The 16,947-nt window shown below is 44.3% G+C and overlaps 1 protein-coding gene across 3 annotated transcripts in view; it reads left to right on the top strand.

Moving 5' to 3' along the window:
* The window catches only part of TRIM14 (tripartite motif containing 14), a 60,492-nt gene that overhangs the window by 455 nt on the left and 43,090 nt on the right, over positions 1–16,947 (top strand). For all 3 annotated transcript variants that reach the window (XM_011939481.1, XM_011939480.1, XM_011939479.1), the window contains exons 2-3: positions 63–80; positions 8,725–8,820. In XM_011939481.1, the coding sequence (XP_011794871.1) occupies positions 63–80; positions 8,725–8,820 (114 nt within the window). The remainder of the gene's footprint in view (positions 1–62; positions 81–8,724; positions 8,821–16,947) is intronic.

Below are 16,947 nucleotides of genomic sequence, written 5' to 3'. Positions count from 1 at the left end.
TGTGCGCGCTTTGCCCGGTGCTGGGCGCGCACCGTGGCCATCCGGTGGGCCTGGCGCTGGAGGCGGCGGTGCACGTGCAGGTGGGGACGGTGTGGACGGGGTTCGCCGCGCGGGAGTTGGGGGAGCCAGTCCAGGCATAACGGCCAAGGAGGGGAGGTGCCTGACCGTGGCCAGTGGCGGGTTACAACCTGGAAACCAAAGGTGCCCCAGGGGGCGTCTAAGCGGTCGACCGAAAGTTCAGAGGGGGAGACTGAGACCCAAGGAAGGGCAAAGGCGAGCCAAAGCCATCAGTTGAGCTTCAGAAAAGGTGGGTTTAGGAGTGAGGGGTTGGGAGCCCAGGCTGGTACCCAGATGTCCTTGACCGTGTTCACCATGGCCGATCTACCACACTGCTATTGGGCTGGAAGATAGTCTGCCTTCCAGTTAACAGAGGTGAAAACTCTCCCTCTTAATCAACAGCCCTATGTAGCTAAGAAAGCCACACAGACATCTTGGGTTTACTCAATCTGCAGTCCACAGAACGGGCCTGTGAACTTTGAGTTGAGGACAGCTGATTGCCCTTGGAGCAGCCTCAGCTGTCACTACCTACCTCCTCTCCCCTCCCCGGCCACACAGACACTACCATTCCTACTCATGGCAGCCTTGGGTGAGCCATTATTATTACAGCCATTTTATAGGCCACAAGAGGAAGGCTCTGGAGGCAGGGTCAGGCCTTGAACCCAGAACTCCATTAGCCAGATGCCCCCAGTAGAGCCATTGTCACCATAGAACCCTCACCCATGTGTAATCCTAACAGTGCCCAGGGGCTTTGGGCTCCTGCTCCAGCTTTCCAGCTGACTTGTTCTGTGGCTCCTCTCAAATCCTTCTCTCTCTCTGGGTTTCATGAAGCCTGGGCGCGGTAGGCCCTCCTGCCTGACAGATGTTGATCCTACCACTTCCCTCTCCAAGAAGTCTTCTGTGATGAACTCGGCCTCATCTTGAGCTTTTCCCTGTACTGCATGACTCCAGACTACCACGCTGTGACAACCTTGGAACTCCAAGGTGAAAAGGGGATCATGGGGGACAATCCAGTGGAGTCGTGGGCCCAAGACCTGTCCCTGCCACCAGACCCTTCCTTTTTTTAACATATGAAATGGCTGTAATTATAATAATGGCTGCTTGAAAAACCTATTCAGAACTAACAAGGCTGCTTTCCACAGATCTGACTGAAGAGTCTCACCCATCCATTTGTCCATTCCCTTACCCACTACCCACTGTCAACTTGAAGTAATAAGATTCAGAAAATATGATTAAGTACAGAGTTTATCCGAGCCTAAAGCCTGAGGATGGCCAACTGGGACCATAGATTCAAATTTCCGAGACTATCCACTCTGATTAGCAGCAGTTACATATAAGTTTTTAAGGAAAAAAGAAGAGGCAGTTCCTAAATTGTTTACCAAGAATTTACATTAAAATGACATAAGCAGTCGGGCACAGTGGCTCATGCCTGTAATCCCAGCACTTTGGGAGGCTGAGGCAGGAGGATCACATGAGGCCAGGAGTTCGAGACCAGCCTGGTCAACATGGTGAAACCTCATCTCTACTAAAAAATACGAAAATCAGCCAGATGTGGGGGTACACGTCTGTAATCCCAGCTACTCAGGAGGCTGAGGCACAAGAATTGTTTGAACCCGGGAGATGGAGGTTGCAATGAGCCGAGATCATGCCACTGCACTCCAGCCTGGGTGACAGAGTAAGACTCTGTCATAAATAAATAATAAATAAATAAATAGAAAAAGAGAATCTCTATGGCAGAACAACACCAAACCTATTCCACTGGAGGGTCAACTAAAAACATCATGAAGAAAATCCCAAGCCTTCTTTAAAATCCAGGAATTGGCTTCTAAAACTTTTTCTACAACCTTCCTTGTTGTAGCCACGAAATAATTCAGGATTTAGTCCAAATTGTAGGAAAATAATAAAAACTCAAAAACAATGGCCAGGGCTGGAATCTAATAACAGAATAACAGGTGTGTAGCACTAACAGGTGTGCTAAGATTTTCTTCTGAAACATAATTTTTCTCTTTCTAGTTTCCCGTTTTTAGCAAAAATGAGTCTTGATAGGACAAATTTACTTGCAAATTAAGTTTTAGTAGTATACTTGGCCTGATAATTTGCATTACTGGAACTTCCATAAGGAATTTTGGATTTCACTTTTTTTGTTTTTTTGACACAGGGTCTCACTCTGTCAGCCAGACTAGAGTGCAATGGCGTGATCTTGGCTCACTGCAACCTCCACCTCCCAGGCTCAAGCGATCCTCCTACCTCGGACTCCCAAGTAGCTGGGACTGTAGGCATGCACCACCACACCTGGCTAATTTTTTTTGTATTTTTTCTTTTTTTTTTTTTTTGTAGAGACGGGGTTTCACCATGTTGTCCAGGTTGGTCTAGAATTCCTGGGCTTAAGTGATCCTCCTGCCTCAGCCTCCCAAAGTGCTGGGATTATAAGCATGAGCCACCACGCCTGGCCTGGATTTGACTTTTAAAAGCCTCACAGCTAAAAAGCCAAACCAAGGATTCACCATCAGACTATGTCTGTGATTCCCACACACATTGGGCGAATTCTTCTCTTCTCAAGGTTCCAAAATATCTTGAGGTTTCTAGACCTGTCAGAAAGTGACATTCTTTACTTACTACAAGGTCGGGAACCTTGTAAGGGAACTGTGTAGACAAGGTACCAAACCAGTCCAGTCTTTCCAAGATTCTTTTTTTTTTTTTTGCGACAGGGTCTCACTGTGTTGCCCAGGCTGGAGTGCAGTGGTGCAATTTTGGCTCACTGCAGCCTCTGCCTCCCAGGTTCAAGTGATTCTCCCACTTCAGCTTCCTGAGTAGCTGGAACTACAGGTGTGCACCACCACTCCTGGCTAATTTTTGTATTTGTTGGTAGAGATATGGCTTCACCATGTTGGCCAGGGTGATCTTGAACACCCCAACCTCAAGTGAACTGCCCACCTCAGTCTCCCAAAGTGCTGGGCCCCCTTTTATTGTATTTTATTTTATTCTTGTTAACATTTTTTTAATAGAGGCGGAGTCTCACTATGTTCCCCAGGCTGGTCTCAAACTTCTGGACTCAAGTGATCCACTTACCTCAGCCTCCCAAAGTTCTGGGATTACAGGCCTGAGCCACCAACCCTGGCCACCAAGGGTCTTTTTATGGCTCTGTAAAGTCAACTTCAGTTCCTCAAAGTAGTCTGGTCATATATGAAGCTATATCATTTCAGTCAAAGCCTTGGTAAAATTACCAGAGTCTCCAATGTGGCCTGTTATGAAAGAAAACATATTCTTACTGAACTTATGCAAATAACCATATTGTCATAAAATTACAATAGCCAGGTGCAGTGGCTCACGCCTGTAATCCTAGCACTTTGGGAGGCTGTGGTGGGCGGATCAGTTGAGGTCAGGAGTTAGAGATCAGCCTGGCCAACGTGGTGAAACCCCGTCTTTACTAAAAATATAAAAATTATGCCGGGTGCAGTGGCTCACGCCTGTAATCCCAGCACTTTGGGAGGCCAAGGTGGGTGGATCATGAGGTCAGGAGTTTGAGACCAGTATGACCAATATGGTGAAATCCTATCTCTACTAAGAATACAAAAATTAGCTGGGCATTGTGGCAGGCACCTGTAATCCCAGCTACTCGGGAGGCTGAAGCAGGAGAATTGCTTGAACCCAGGAGGCAGAGGTTGCAGTGAGCCAAGACTGTACCACTGCACTCCAGCCTGGGCAACAGAGCGAGACTCCGCCTCAAAAAGAAAAAAAGAAAACTTAGCCAAGCTTGGTGGCATGTACCTGTAGTCCCAGCTACTTGGGAGGCTGAGGTAAGAGAATTGCTTGAACCTGGGAGGCAGAGGCTGCAGTGAGCCGAGACTGTGCCACTGCACTCCAGCCTGGGTGACAGAGCAAGACTCTGTCTCAAATAATAATAATAATAATAATTTAAAAATGAAAATAAAAAATAAAATAAATACTCACAAATAGTTTGCAAATTTTGGAGAAATCAGGTAAAGAGAAAGACAAATATTTCAATTTTGCTCACAAAAGTATACTTTATCCAGTTGCTGTGACAAAAGAAAAAATTTTCTTTACTGAAAAACAATATAAAAAGAATCAGCAATGTTTCAAATTTTTTAAATCATAAAAATCACTTTTATCCTCTATCAGTTTAGTCCCATGTAAATAATTCTTGCTCTGTTTGATGTTGGGTTATCAGTCTTCATGAATGCCTCAAGTTTTTATTAGAGTTCTGGAAGCTTTTGCTTAGTCCAGTGGTATGATCTCTGAAGTTACCAGAAACCTGTATTCAAGAATACTTGTCAGGGTTTTTTCCAAAGATATCCTTAAAGAAGAAGCAAATTTTGGTGTGTAGCTGATTATAAATGACTTTTTTTTAAAAGAATCAAAGTAAAATAAAAATTGTCTCTGGATGATAAAAGGCTTAGAATAGCCACGGTCAAAGATGAAATTGACTAGGATATTTGGTTATTTGTGTGGCATACAACAGTTTATCATAATAATTATGATAATGATATACTGATAACATATACCAAGACATATCAGACTTTTAGGAATCTCATACAATTTTGGAACACATTAGTAATACACTTTTATAAATGTAACTCAAAGAAAGTTAAACAGCATTTCTTATTTGACAGTATTTCCCATATGACTTTGCCATACCAAATAAGCTTAATGTGTCTCTTTTGGACTTCCAGGGGTTCCAGTTATGCCCAAGTTAGCTTGGATCAAAAAGACTTAATTTTTGAATTTAAAATTTAATTTTGGAAAGTATCTCAAATATTAAAGGTTTAAAACACTTGATATAAAAATAAGAAACGTTTAAAATACACGATCAAAATAGAATCACAGGTCGCTATAAAATAATGGTAATTAATTTAGCCAAAATGATAATTCAAAGATTTCAAAAAGCAAAAATCACTCTGATAGAGGAGATTCAGGTCTCAATCAAGAGACCTAAAAAAGACAGCATGTGGCAGACTCTCCCCTGTTACCTTTTCTTTGCCATCTATGCAAAAGTAAATACATCTTTTACCATCTCTTATTAATACTGCATTACATTTTTATTCAAAGGAGAAAAACAAGTTTTACTTTTAGGCCAGGCACAGTGGTTCATGCCTATAATCCCAGCCCTTTGGGAGGCCAAGGCAGGCAGATCACCTGAGCTCGGGGGTTCAAGACCAGTCTGAGCAACGTGGTGAAACCCTGTCTCTACAAAAGATACAAATTAGTTGGGTGTGGTGGCATTTGCCTATAGTCCCAGCTACCTAGGGGGTTGAGGCAGGAGGATTGCTTGAGCCTGGGAGGTCGAGGCTGCAGTGAGCCAAGATTGCACCACTGAACTTCATCTTGGGTGACAAAGTGAGACCCTGCCTCAAAAAAAGAAAAAAATTACTTATGCATTAGTATATTATCAATCATCCAATTCAGTCAGTTTTGATTACACAAGATAAGATTTCCATAAACCTTCAATAATCTCTCACCATTTTCTATTAAAGAGCAGATCAATGCTCTGATAAAACCCAGTGGTTGTTCCAACACAGGAGCCCAGATTCTGGCCTTACATGAGTATACTTTTGATATTAATACTTAAGTTTTAGAAAAACTTATTTAAAATTTCCTTCTATTTTTTCTCTTTTTTCTTTTTTTTTTTTTTTGAGATAGAGTTTCGCTGCTGTTGCCCAGCAGCATGCAGTGGCATGAACTGTCTCACTGCCACTGCACTTTCATAAGGAATTTTGGGTTTCACCATGTTGGCCAGGCTGGTCTCAAACTCCTGACCTCAGGTGATCCACCTGCCTCAGCCTCCCAAAGTGGTGGGATTACAGCCGTGAGCCACCGCACCAGCCATTTCCTTCTGATTTTTTTTTTTTTGGAGATGGAGTCTTGCTCTGTCACTCAGGCTGGAGTGCAGTGGTGTGATCTCTGCTCATTACAGCCTCCACCTCCCAGATTCAAGTGATTCTCCTGCCTCAGTCTCCTGAGTAGCTGTGATTACAGGCGCTTGCCAACACACCTAGCTAATTTTTGTATTTTTAGTAGAGATGGGATTTACCCGTGTTGGTCAGGCTGGTCTCAAACTCCTGACCTTGTGATCTGTCTGCCTCGGCCTCCCAAAGTTCTGGGATTACAGGCATGAGCTACTGCAGCCAGCCATTTCCTTCTTATTTTAACCAATTTGATCACATACAAAATGTCTTTTACGAGATTAATCTTCCACAGACCTTCTAGAATTTGCTTAAATCTTCAGTTTTGTCCTATACTTCCTTTTTATTTTGGCATTCTACGTTAGGACAAAAATTTACTTCCCTTTTCCCGTTATCGTTTTGACTACACAAAGTTCTCTCTCATGCAAAAGAAAAATTACTCTTTCAACAGTCTTTACCAAAAACACATCTGACTTTCTCTATACCCTCTGTAAATAGAATTGTTTCTTTTATATCAAGTAGTTTTAATCACATATATTAACTATAATTTTCACTCTTAGTAACCCAAATTTCCAGCGAAAAATCTAGGAAGTAAGTAAATTTTAGCTGTTTTCTACCAGCATTTGTAGATGAAAATAATTTCATAATTTCTAGAAAGATGGCTCCTAAATTTTTTTTGTTAACAGATTGAAATATATTTAGCTTTTCTATACCATATAAATGATTCAGACATTTTATGATGACCTATTACTTAATTTAACATAACGTGATACTAAGTTACTGAAAACAATTTTTGTTTGTTTGTTTGTTTGTTTTTGAGACGGAATTTCACTCTTGTTGCCCTGGTTAGAGTGCAATGGTGCGATCTTGGCTCACTGCAACCTCCGCCACCTGGGTTCAAGCGATTCTCTTGCCTCAACCTCCCGAGTAGCTGGGATTACAGGCATGCACCACCACGCCTGGCTAATTTTGTATTTGTAGTAGAGATGGGGTCTCTCCATGTTGGTCAGACTGGTTTCGAACTCCCGACCTCGGGTGATCTGCCCGCCTTGGCCTCCCAAAGTGCGGGGATTACAGGCATTAGCCACTGTGCCCAGCCTGAAAACAATTTTTAAAACTATGAAATGTTCATTTATAAACTTTTATCCCATTTACATGTATTTTATTTTTTCATTCTTAACTATTTTGCCTGAATAGTTCATTAAACAAAGCTAGCCACCATCAATTTATTTCTTTGCTAATCATTTCTGTAGCCTGTGAATGTCATCCTCCCAAGCAGCTGGGACTTGAGGCTTCTCCACCATGCCCAGCCAGGTTTTTTGTTTTGTTTTGTTTGTTGATTTTTGGTAGAGATGGGGTCTTGCTATGTTGCCCAGGCTGGTCTCAAACTCCTGGCCTTAAGTGATCCTCCCACCTCAGCCTCCTGAGTAGCTGGGATTACAGATGCAAGCCACCATGCTCAGCTCTTGAATCTCATTATGTAAGGTTGACACTGTGAACACTCATTTTGCATCCACATACCCAGTTTCCTATCCATTCACCCATTATTCATTCATCCATCCATCATTCACCGAACATCTATTCAGCATACATTTTGGGCCATGAGTCAAGGAATAGATCAGATCCTTCCCTGACCTGGAAGAGTTCCCTGGCTGGTTGGGGGGAGAAGCTGGCAGCTCCCGACGATAAATTCTTTTTTTTGGAAATAGGTTCTCACTCTGTTGCCCAGGCTGGAGTGCAGTGGCGTAGTGGCATGATCATGGCTCACTGCAACCTCCTGGGCTCAGGTGACTCGCCCCTGACCTCATTCTCCCAAGTAGCTAGGACTACAGGTGCATGCCACCACGCCCAGCTATTTTATTTATTTATTTATTTATTTACTTGTGGTAGAGGCAGAGTCTCACTGTGTTGCCCAGGCTGGTCTCGAACTCCTTGGACTCAAGTGATCCTCCTACCTCAGCCTCCCAAAGTGTTGGGATTACAGACATGAGCCATCATGACTGACTAGCCCCTGATAATTCTGTTCAATTCAGAAAACACTTCTGGGTCACCCCCTGGTCCCTGTGGGGAGTGGGAATGAAGCAAACCTGTCCTCAAGAAGCTCCCAGTCAATGGGGCAGCCAGATCTGGGCCCAGCAGCTGAGTGTAAGGCCAGCTGTAAGAAAGGCTAAGATGGAGGTGAGATCACACCCTTAGGGAAGGGGAGTGCAGAACAGACTTTGGGGAAAACAGCAATTTCAAAAAGCAGAGATATGGAAGGTGGGAAGAGCAGGAAGCATGAACCCCACTGACCTCTCATGTAGTCCAGGGCCAGAGGGTCACAGACTCCCTGGAATGTATGTTTCATGAGGGCAGCACCTGGAACAAGGCCCAGCACATAATAGGTGCTCAGTTAATACTCAATAAGTAGATGCTCTTTCCCAGACCCCAAGCTGTTTGCCTTAAAGTCCTACTTGAAAGACTGGGAAAGCAAGTCACAAGCAAGACTTGTCCTAGATAAAGTAAAGTGTGAGGAGGGGGTGCAAATCAAGATTTGAGGCATACCTGATGCAGACCTCCAAGGATCAGAGAGGTCCTAGTCCCAGCTCATCCACTAACTTGCCACTTGACTTTGGGCTAGTCACCTCACCTTCAGAAGCCTCCACTGGAAAAGAATACAAGGGTAAGAGGAGGTGACCTCTGCGGGGGGCCTGTTATTTGGAAAATGACAGTATTATGACTTTTTTCCTAACTCCCTCCTGTACAGAAACTCAGCCAAGAATGTTTAAAGCAGCTGGCAATCAAGAAGCAGCAGCACATTGACAACATAACCCAGATAGAAGATGCCACCGAGAAGCTCAAGGCAAGTGGACATTTCTTCCTCATTCCCATGGAAAGACCCACATTTCCCCCCCAGACACAAGGGACCCCCAATATGGAGCCAGTGAAAAATAAAAACCAACTGCGAAGGGGCAGATTGAGTTTGGTGGGGCCTGGAGCTACTATAATTCAGGGTTCTTTAGAAAAAGAACACAAAATTACAGACAAAATTAGGTGCAAGACCATGATCGGGCTCTGCAAGTGAGGGTCCCTGAGCTCCAGTTTCCTTTGCTTTGTGGCAAATCTCTGGTTCCTTAGTGTCATCTGCCACTCTCTTGGAGTAACTAGGCCATTATCCCAAATTGCCTTAAACAAAGCAAAACACAGCTTAAGAAATATGCAGATATCTCTTTAATTCCACTGCCATGCTGAAAGAAAGCAAGTAGGGTGTAGATCTGTTCCACAAATAGGTACTTTCTTCACTCTCCTTTCATAATGATGTTTGGATTCTCTGTGGATTTTGAATGGAAAGTTGAGACCGATGTTTTTCTAAGTAACTATTTTGACGATGACAAAGTTGTGTTTTTAGGCCTCAGGGGCTGGTCCCTTCCCCTTGCATCCTCTGTTGCTCCCTCCTCGCAGTGAGGGCTGGGGTGGGAGGCCCTCCTGGGGCCTGTCCCACTGAGAGCTGGAAGAACCCCTGCTCTGCACTTTGGGAGGCCGAGGCTGGAGGATCACTTGAGCCCAGGAGTTCGAGACCAGCCTAGGCAAGATAATCAGACCCCCATCTCTACTGAAAATAAAACAGCCAGGCATGGTGGTGCACGCCTGCAGTCCCAGCTGTTTGAGAGGCTGAGATGGGAAGATCACTTGAGCCCTGAAGCTTGAGGCTGCAGTGACCTAGGATCACGTCACTGTGCTCCAGCCTGAGCAACAGAGCAAGATCCTATCAAAAAAAAAAAAAAAAAAAAAGGAACCCCTGACTGATTCACACAAGAGGAGGAGTGGCTCTGACCATGGGAGAAGCTGGTACCCAGTTTCTCCTGTGACCAGGCCAGGCCACAGAATTGGCTCCCACATTTACCTAAAATCCATTCTCTGTTAGGTGTCTTCATGACAGTTTGCCGGTACCCTGAGGACATTTGTGGGTCACACCTGTGGCCCCAGCTTAATCATTAATAGTGTCCCTCATGTCTTCACGAGCAGAACTCTGGGCTTGGAGATAAACAGTACCAAAGGATTTAGAAAGTGAAAGCTGTCACGTTGGAGGGGCTGTGGGGAGGCCTGAAGATCAGGCTCCTTGTCTGCAAATGCCTGAGCAGATATGGTTTGAGGGCCCCCAAGAAAAGAATTAGGACCCATGTGGAGGGTCTAAGGTTTCCCTGGGCCACACTGGAAGAATTGTCTTGGGCCACACGTAAAATACACTAACACTAACGATAGCTGATGAGCTAAAAAAAAAAATAATAATAATTCCCAAAAATCTCATGATATTTTAAGAAAGTTTACAAATTTGTTGCCACATTCAGAGCTGTCCAAGCTTGGCCTGAGGGATGGCATGGGGTAGGTTTCAGCTTAATCTAAGGAATGGTTCTCTTTCTCTTGACCCTTTCCCCCAACTAACTTTTTAACTTTTTATAGATTTAGAGGAAGTTGCGAAAATAGTAGAGTTTTGTGTACCTTGACTTAGTTTTCCCCAAGGGTTATTTGTTACATAACTATAGCACACTGTCCAAATAAAAAAATGGATGGTATGTGTATATAGTTTTACATCAACTTATCACATGTATAGATTTGCATAACTACCGTTGCAATCAAAATGCAGGCTATTCCATCACAACCAAGTTCTACCTTCTTCTAGGCCAAGCGAGGTGGCTCACGCCTATAATCCCAGCACTTTGGGAGGCTGAGGCAGGCAGATCACTTGAGGTCAGGAGTTCAAGACCAGCCTGGCCAACATGATGAAACCCCATCTCCACTAAAAAAAAAAAATACAAAAAATAGCCAGGAATGGTGTTGCCTATAATCCAAGCTACTCAGAAGGCTGAGGTGGGAGGATCACTTGAACCCAGGAGGTGGAGATTGCAGTGAGCCAAGATCACACCTCTGTACTCCAGCCTGGATGACAGAGCAAGACTCCATCTAAAAAAAAAAAAAAAAGATCTACCTTCTTCTACACCTTTATGGTCACTTCTCTATCCACTGTCTCCCCCCAGGCAATCCCTAACCCCTGGCAGTTATTAATTTGTTTGATAATTGTGGCATTTGAAAATGTCATAAAAATGGAAAATGACTTTTTGAGGTATTTTTCACTCAGCAGAATGCCCTTGGGATCCACCCAAGTTGTTGTGAGAACCACTAGTTCATTCCCATGTATTGCTGAGTAGTAATATTCCACTAATCAGGTAGTATGGATGTACCATAGAGGTTTTTTTTTAACCATTTACCTATTGTAGGCCGTCTGGTACAGTCCAGGGCTATTACAAATAAAGCTTCTTTAAACAGTTGTGTCCAGGTTTCTGTGTGGACGTAAGTTTTCATTTCTCTGTGTTAGATGCCCAGGAGTGCTGTTGCTGGGTCATATGGCACTTGCCTGTTTTGTTTTTTAAGAAACTGCCAAATGCTTTTCTAGAGTGGTTGTGCCATTTTACATTCCCACCAGCAATGCATGAGAGAGTGTTTTTCTGCATCTTTGACAACATTTGGTATTGTCACAAGTTGTTATCTTAACCTGCATAACCTGTGTGTAGTGATACCTTATCATGGTCTTAATTTGCATTCCCCCGGTGGCTAGTGATGTTGAGTATCTATTCATTGCTTGTTTGCCATCTCTACAAAAAATTAAAAAATCATCCAGGTGTAGTGGCACATGCCTGTAGTCCCAGGAACTCAGGAGGCTGATGTGGGAGGATCGCTTGAGCCCAGTAGGTTGAAGTTGCAGTGAGCTATGACCATGCCACTACACACCAGCCTGGGTGACAGAGCAAGACCCTGTCTCAAAAAACAAAAGAAAAGAAAAAGAGTTTGTTGGGATTTTGATAGGAATTATGTTAAACCTGTTTATCAATTTGGGGAGAATTGACATTTTTACTATGTTTTCTTCCAATCCATGAACATGGTATATCTTTCCATTTATTTAGATCTTTGTTTTCTTTCATCACCATTTTATAATTTTCAGCATAAAAATTCTGCATGTTTTGTTAGGCTTATACCTAAGTGGCCTTCATAAGGTAGTAATAAAAATGGAATTAGTAGTCAGCATTTTAAACCTGAGATGTATTTGTATAAAAATTTATATTTAGGAAATTAGAAAGATATTGCCACCCTATGCTTGCAGTCTCATGTGGGGGCAGATGGAGCTGAGCAATGGCTACTCCCATGGCATGGGATCTCCCAGCTCTACCCTGCCCACTTCCTTCAGTGTTAACAACCTGGCTCCTGTGAACATTTATATTTCAATTCCTGATCAATAAACAGATTTTTAAAAATTCATCCATAATCCTGCATCCTGCCACTTCAGGCCAACTGTTATTCACATTTTGAGATTTTTTCCCTGTATATTCATATGCTTTTAATGTAGCTTGAGTCATATTGTACATACAATTCTAATATATCCCCAAACTGGAGGTGAGGCATGGTGGTTCATTTTCTTGTGTGGTTTGTCACATGTATTATCGTCTTGTCTCCAGTAGGTATTTACCACAGAAGTCCAATACACCATAGACTGTGAGTGTGCCCCTTCAGAGCACTGTGACATGAACATCTTCAGGGGATGCTATGAGTTTCAGTAGCTCCAGACTCATTTTCATATTATTTTTCAGTTTTGAGTTTCCATGAATTTGGACTGCAGCCCTACTTAATGCAAACCTGTTGTTTTATTTGTTTTGCTGGTGACTTTCCTTTCACCTGTGACCCTGGATGGATGACTAGATTCCTTTTCTTTTCCATGGGCCAGTGGGTGGAGTTTTTCTGGTGCCTAGTTGATGGATGGAGCAGCTCTTTGTGGATCTGACTTGATGCAGGTTACTCATTTCCACTCTCAGCTGGAATGAGGCCAGGTACCCTGTGCTCCGCCTGGATGGCCAGGCCCCATTGTGGTGTGGCTTTCATCTGCATGCATGCACCACTGGCTCCACTCCTTCCAGGTTGCTTAGCTTCAGCTCCTGCCAGGTCACTCACACTGTGTTTCCTTTTTGGTTTTGGCACCAGTGAATATCCTTTGTTTGTTTGTTTTGTTTTGTTTTTGTTTGTGTTTTGAGACGGAGTCTCGAACTGTCGCCAAGGCTAGAGCACAGTGGCATGATCTCAGCTCACTGCAACCTCCGCCTCTTGCGTTCCAGCGATTATCCTGCCTCAGCCTCCTGACTTGCTGGGACTGCCAGTGCCCACCACCATGCCTGGCTAATTTTTGCATTTTTAGTAGAGATGGGGTTTCACTATGTTGACCAGGCTGGTCTCGAACTCCTGACGTCAAGTGATTTGCCCACCTTGGCCTCCCAAAGTGCTGTGTTTGTTTTATTTGGCACTCGATGATATAATTTTAAAATTTGCTCATTTTTATCAGCATTTCTCTGTGTTTGAAGTAGAAAGGGGGATTTTCCATGTCAGCTCCTCCCTGGAGGAGCTATATGTTGCTTTTATATATGGATTTTTGTTGTTTTTGTTCAGGATCATAACACTTTTCTATGTCATTAAAAGTTCTTTTTCAATGTCAGTATTAGAGGCTGTATCTTCCATTATATGAATCTCCTGTGATTCATTAGGTAGTTACCTAATTTTCAGACAGTTTGGTAATTATTTTGGTCACCGTGGTTTATTTCCTTCAGGACACAATCCTAGAAGTGATGCATTTACAATAAGCACAAACGTGTGTAAGTATCCCAATGCCTTCTGTTGAATTGTGGCAGGCGTAGTTTGTGGCAGAGTGGTCTGGCGCAACTGTGTGGCTCGGTTCTTATTTACATAGAGGCAACACTAGGGGAAATTCCATTCATTTGCCTACAAATTAATCCATAAAACAGGTCTGTAAACACATTAAAATCAATAAAATGTATACATGGTCCAAAGTCTGTTGTTCAGAAGCCAGTGACCAGGCCCAACCAGTTCCTTCTAGAGAACAATTAAGGACTTGGCCATTAATTCCCAGCTGACACCCATTAAGTGATTTTCTCTTATATCCTCATTCATAGGCTGATTACCTCTCCCATCATGCCATCCCAGGTGGTGTCATGGTTTAAATGTTTGCCCCTTCTGAAGCTCCATGTTGAAACTTAATCCCCAATGTGGCAATGTTGAGAGGCGATTGAAGAGGTGACCTTATACCTCATGACCCAATAAAAAGGTCTTAAAAAGTCTTGATTGGGTCATGAGGGTTCTGCCCTCATGAATGGACTAATCCATTCATGGATTAATGGATGAAAGGGTTATCACTGGAGTGGGGCCGGTGTTTTATAAGGAGCAGAAGAGAGACCGGAACTAGCATGTTAGAGTGCTCAGTCCCCTCACCGTGCGATGCCCTGTGCCACCTTGGGGCCCTGCAGAGAGTCTCTGTATTAGGCCATTCTTGCATTGCTCTAAAGAAATACCTGAGGCTGGGTAATTTATACAGAAAAGTGATTGAATTGGCTCACAGTTCTGCAGCTGTACAGGAAACATGGTGCTGGCATCTGCTCAGCTTCTGAGGAGGCCCCAGGAGGCTTTTACTCATGGTGAAGATGAGGCAAGAGCAAGAGCAAGAGAGGGGGAGGAGCCACACAGTTCTAACCAGCCACATCTTGTGAGAATTCACTCACCACCAAGAGGACAGCTCCAAGGGGATGGTGCGAAACCATTCATGAGAAATCCACCCTCATGATCCAATCACGTCCCACCAGGCCCCACCTGCAACACTGGAGATTACAATTCTACATGAGATTTGGGAGGGGCGGGGGGACAATTATCTAAACTATATCTGTCTTCATCAACAGGAAGGTCCTCACCAGATGTGGCCCCTTGATCTGGGGACCTAGCCTCCATAACTATAAGAATAAATCCCTTTTCATTATAAATTCCCCAGTTTCCAGTTTTGTTACAAGCAGTAGAAAACAGACTAAAACGGGGGCTAGTACATCAGGTGTAGGGAAAATTCAATACATGGCCTTCTACCCTAACTTTTTACTCAAACTGGGATTAGATGACAACAGCAGAGTGGCTATGATCTTTCAGAATCTTCCACATTTTATACAATGAGCTTTTGATTCCTTTATAAATGAAAAAAAATGTGTGTGTGTGTATATGTGTGTGTGTGTGTGTGTGTGTAGTTGGGTAGTTTCTATTGAATCCAGATATAGTTAGGGATTTAGAATGTCAAAGCTGAGGCTGGATTTGGTGGTTCACATCTGTAATCTCAGCACTTTGGGAGGCCGAGGCAGGCGGATCACCTGAGGTCAGGAGTTCCAGACCACCCTGGCCAACATGGTGAAACCCCTTCTCTACTAAAAATAGAAAAATTAGCCAGGTGTGGTGGCACATGCCTGTAATCCCAGCTACTCAGGAGGCTGAGGCAGGAGAATTGCTTGAACCTGGGAGGCAGCAGTTGCAGTGAGCTGAGATCTCGCCACTGCACTCCAGCCTGGGCGACAGAGCAATACTCCGTCTCAAAAAAGCAAACAAACAAACAAAAAAAATGTCGAAGCTGAAAGGTCCTTAAAGATAGGGGCATCCAGGAAGAGGAAATACTTTGTCATTGATCACATAGCAAGGTAGGACCTGGGACCACAGCTCCATTCATCCAAGAAGTCCACTCAGGAAGACAGAAGCCACTTTGAAGGTTTCAGACAGAGGGAATTAATGCAGGGAATGGTGACACAAGCATGGAAGAGGCTAAAAAGCCAACTAGAAGGTGGTGAGGTGTTTAGCACCCACAGGAATCCATCTCCACCCCTGGGCTAGTGTTAACAGAGTGCAGGGGCCAAGGCCACCTGAACAGAAGCTGGAACTAGAATGGGCCTGTCCTTGGAAGCTGGAAGATGGAGGCAGCCATTCCTGGAGCCACTGCCCTGGTGGGAGGGATGCCCTGGCTGCTCCCTTGCCCTCACCCCCTGATTCTCCTCTAGCTCCCCTTCCCATTGATTAAAGCCAGCCTGAAAGAGGATCCTGAAAATGCAGTCTGCAGGGCTCAGCCCCTCTGTCCTACAGAGCAGAGCTGGGGATGGGCAGGAAATGGACCTGAGACGCAAGGGCCCAGCCTGGCACCACACCCAGAACCCCTGCAGGTGGAATAAAGAGCCTCAGTTGCTGGCTCCATGCCTTTCTCTGTGACCCATAGGAGCTGTAGGGACTGAGCCATGATTTGGGATCAAGGGACCAGTGGGGGGACGTGAACCAGCCTTTGCCAGACTGGAAATGAAAAGATGGAGATCCTGCCAGGCCATGCTGCTGACCTTGACAATGTCACTGGTGTCCATCGCCCCTGCTGGGCATGGCTACTCCCTGCCTCTTCCTGCCTGCCATTGCCACCATACCAGAGTCTAAAGAGTCTCCATGCTAACGTGATCTGGGCAAAGTTGGACAGCATGCCTCCTTTCCCTGGTGGTGCATCCCATGAGAGGCATCCATGGGAGGGTTGTTGAAAGTCATATTCAGTTTTCAGCAAAATAGCACCCTCCTTTCATCTCCTCACTCTCCACAGGACCCAGAGGTAGATTCACATAGTAGCCCGCACTCTGTATGCAAAATCCCCCAGCCTTCCCTGACCAGGGCTTCATGGCTGGTCAGCTTGTTTCTCTTCCACAGTCCTTAGACCCCGCTCAGCTGGACTCTGTTAGGCCCTCACCCAGCCACCAGCTCTCTTCAAAAAGTCCAGCCCAGTTCAGCTGGGATGCAGTTTCACTTTGAACCAATGGGACCCAAACCAAATGGCGTACTTCCTTATTTCATGACCAGTGTATTCTCTTGCGCTCTTGTCCTCTCTCTGTCTACCCTTCCCTCTCTCTCTAACCCTTTCTGACCATATTGCATAATCAGCCTCATCTGCTTATACAAGAAGTTTTCTGGTGGCTGTTTTCCATACTGGTTACCACTGTGCTGGGAGTTAGAACAAGGTATAGTGTCATGAAGCTTCTTTTGTATTTTCTACTTTACAAAGTGGATCTATAAAAACTGCTTGGAGCATAACTTGGTTGGGAGGAGA

Source organism: Colobus angolensis, unplaced genomic scaffold (genome assembly GCF_000951035.1).
Source record: "Colobus angolensis palliatus isolate OR3802 unplaced genomic scaffold, Cang.pa_1.0 Scaffold181, whole genome shotgun sequence".
NCBI classification, from domain to species: Eukaryota; Metazoa; Chordata; class Mammalia; order Primates; family Cercopithecidae; genus Colobus; species Colobus angolensis.
This window is presented reverse-complemented; position numbering and strand designations above follow the sequence as displayed.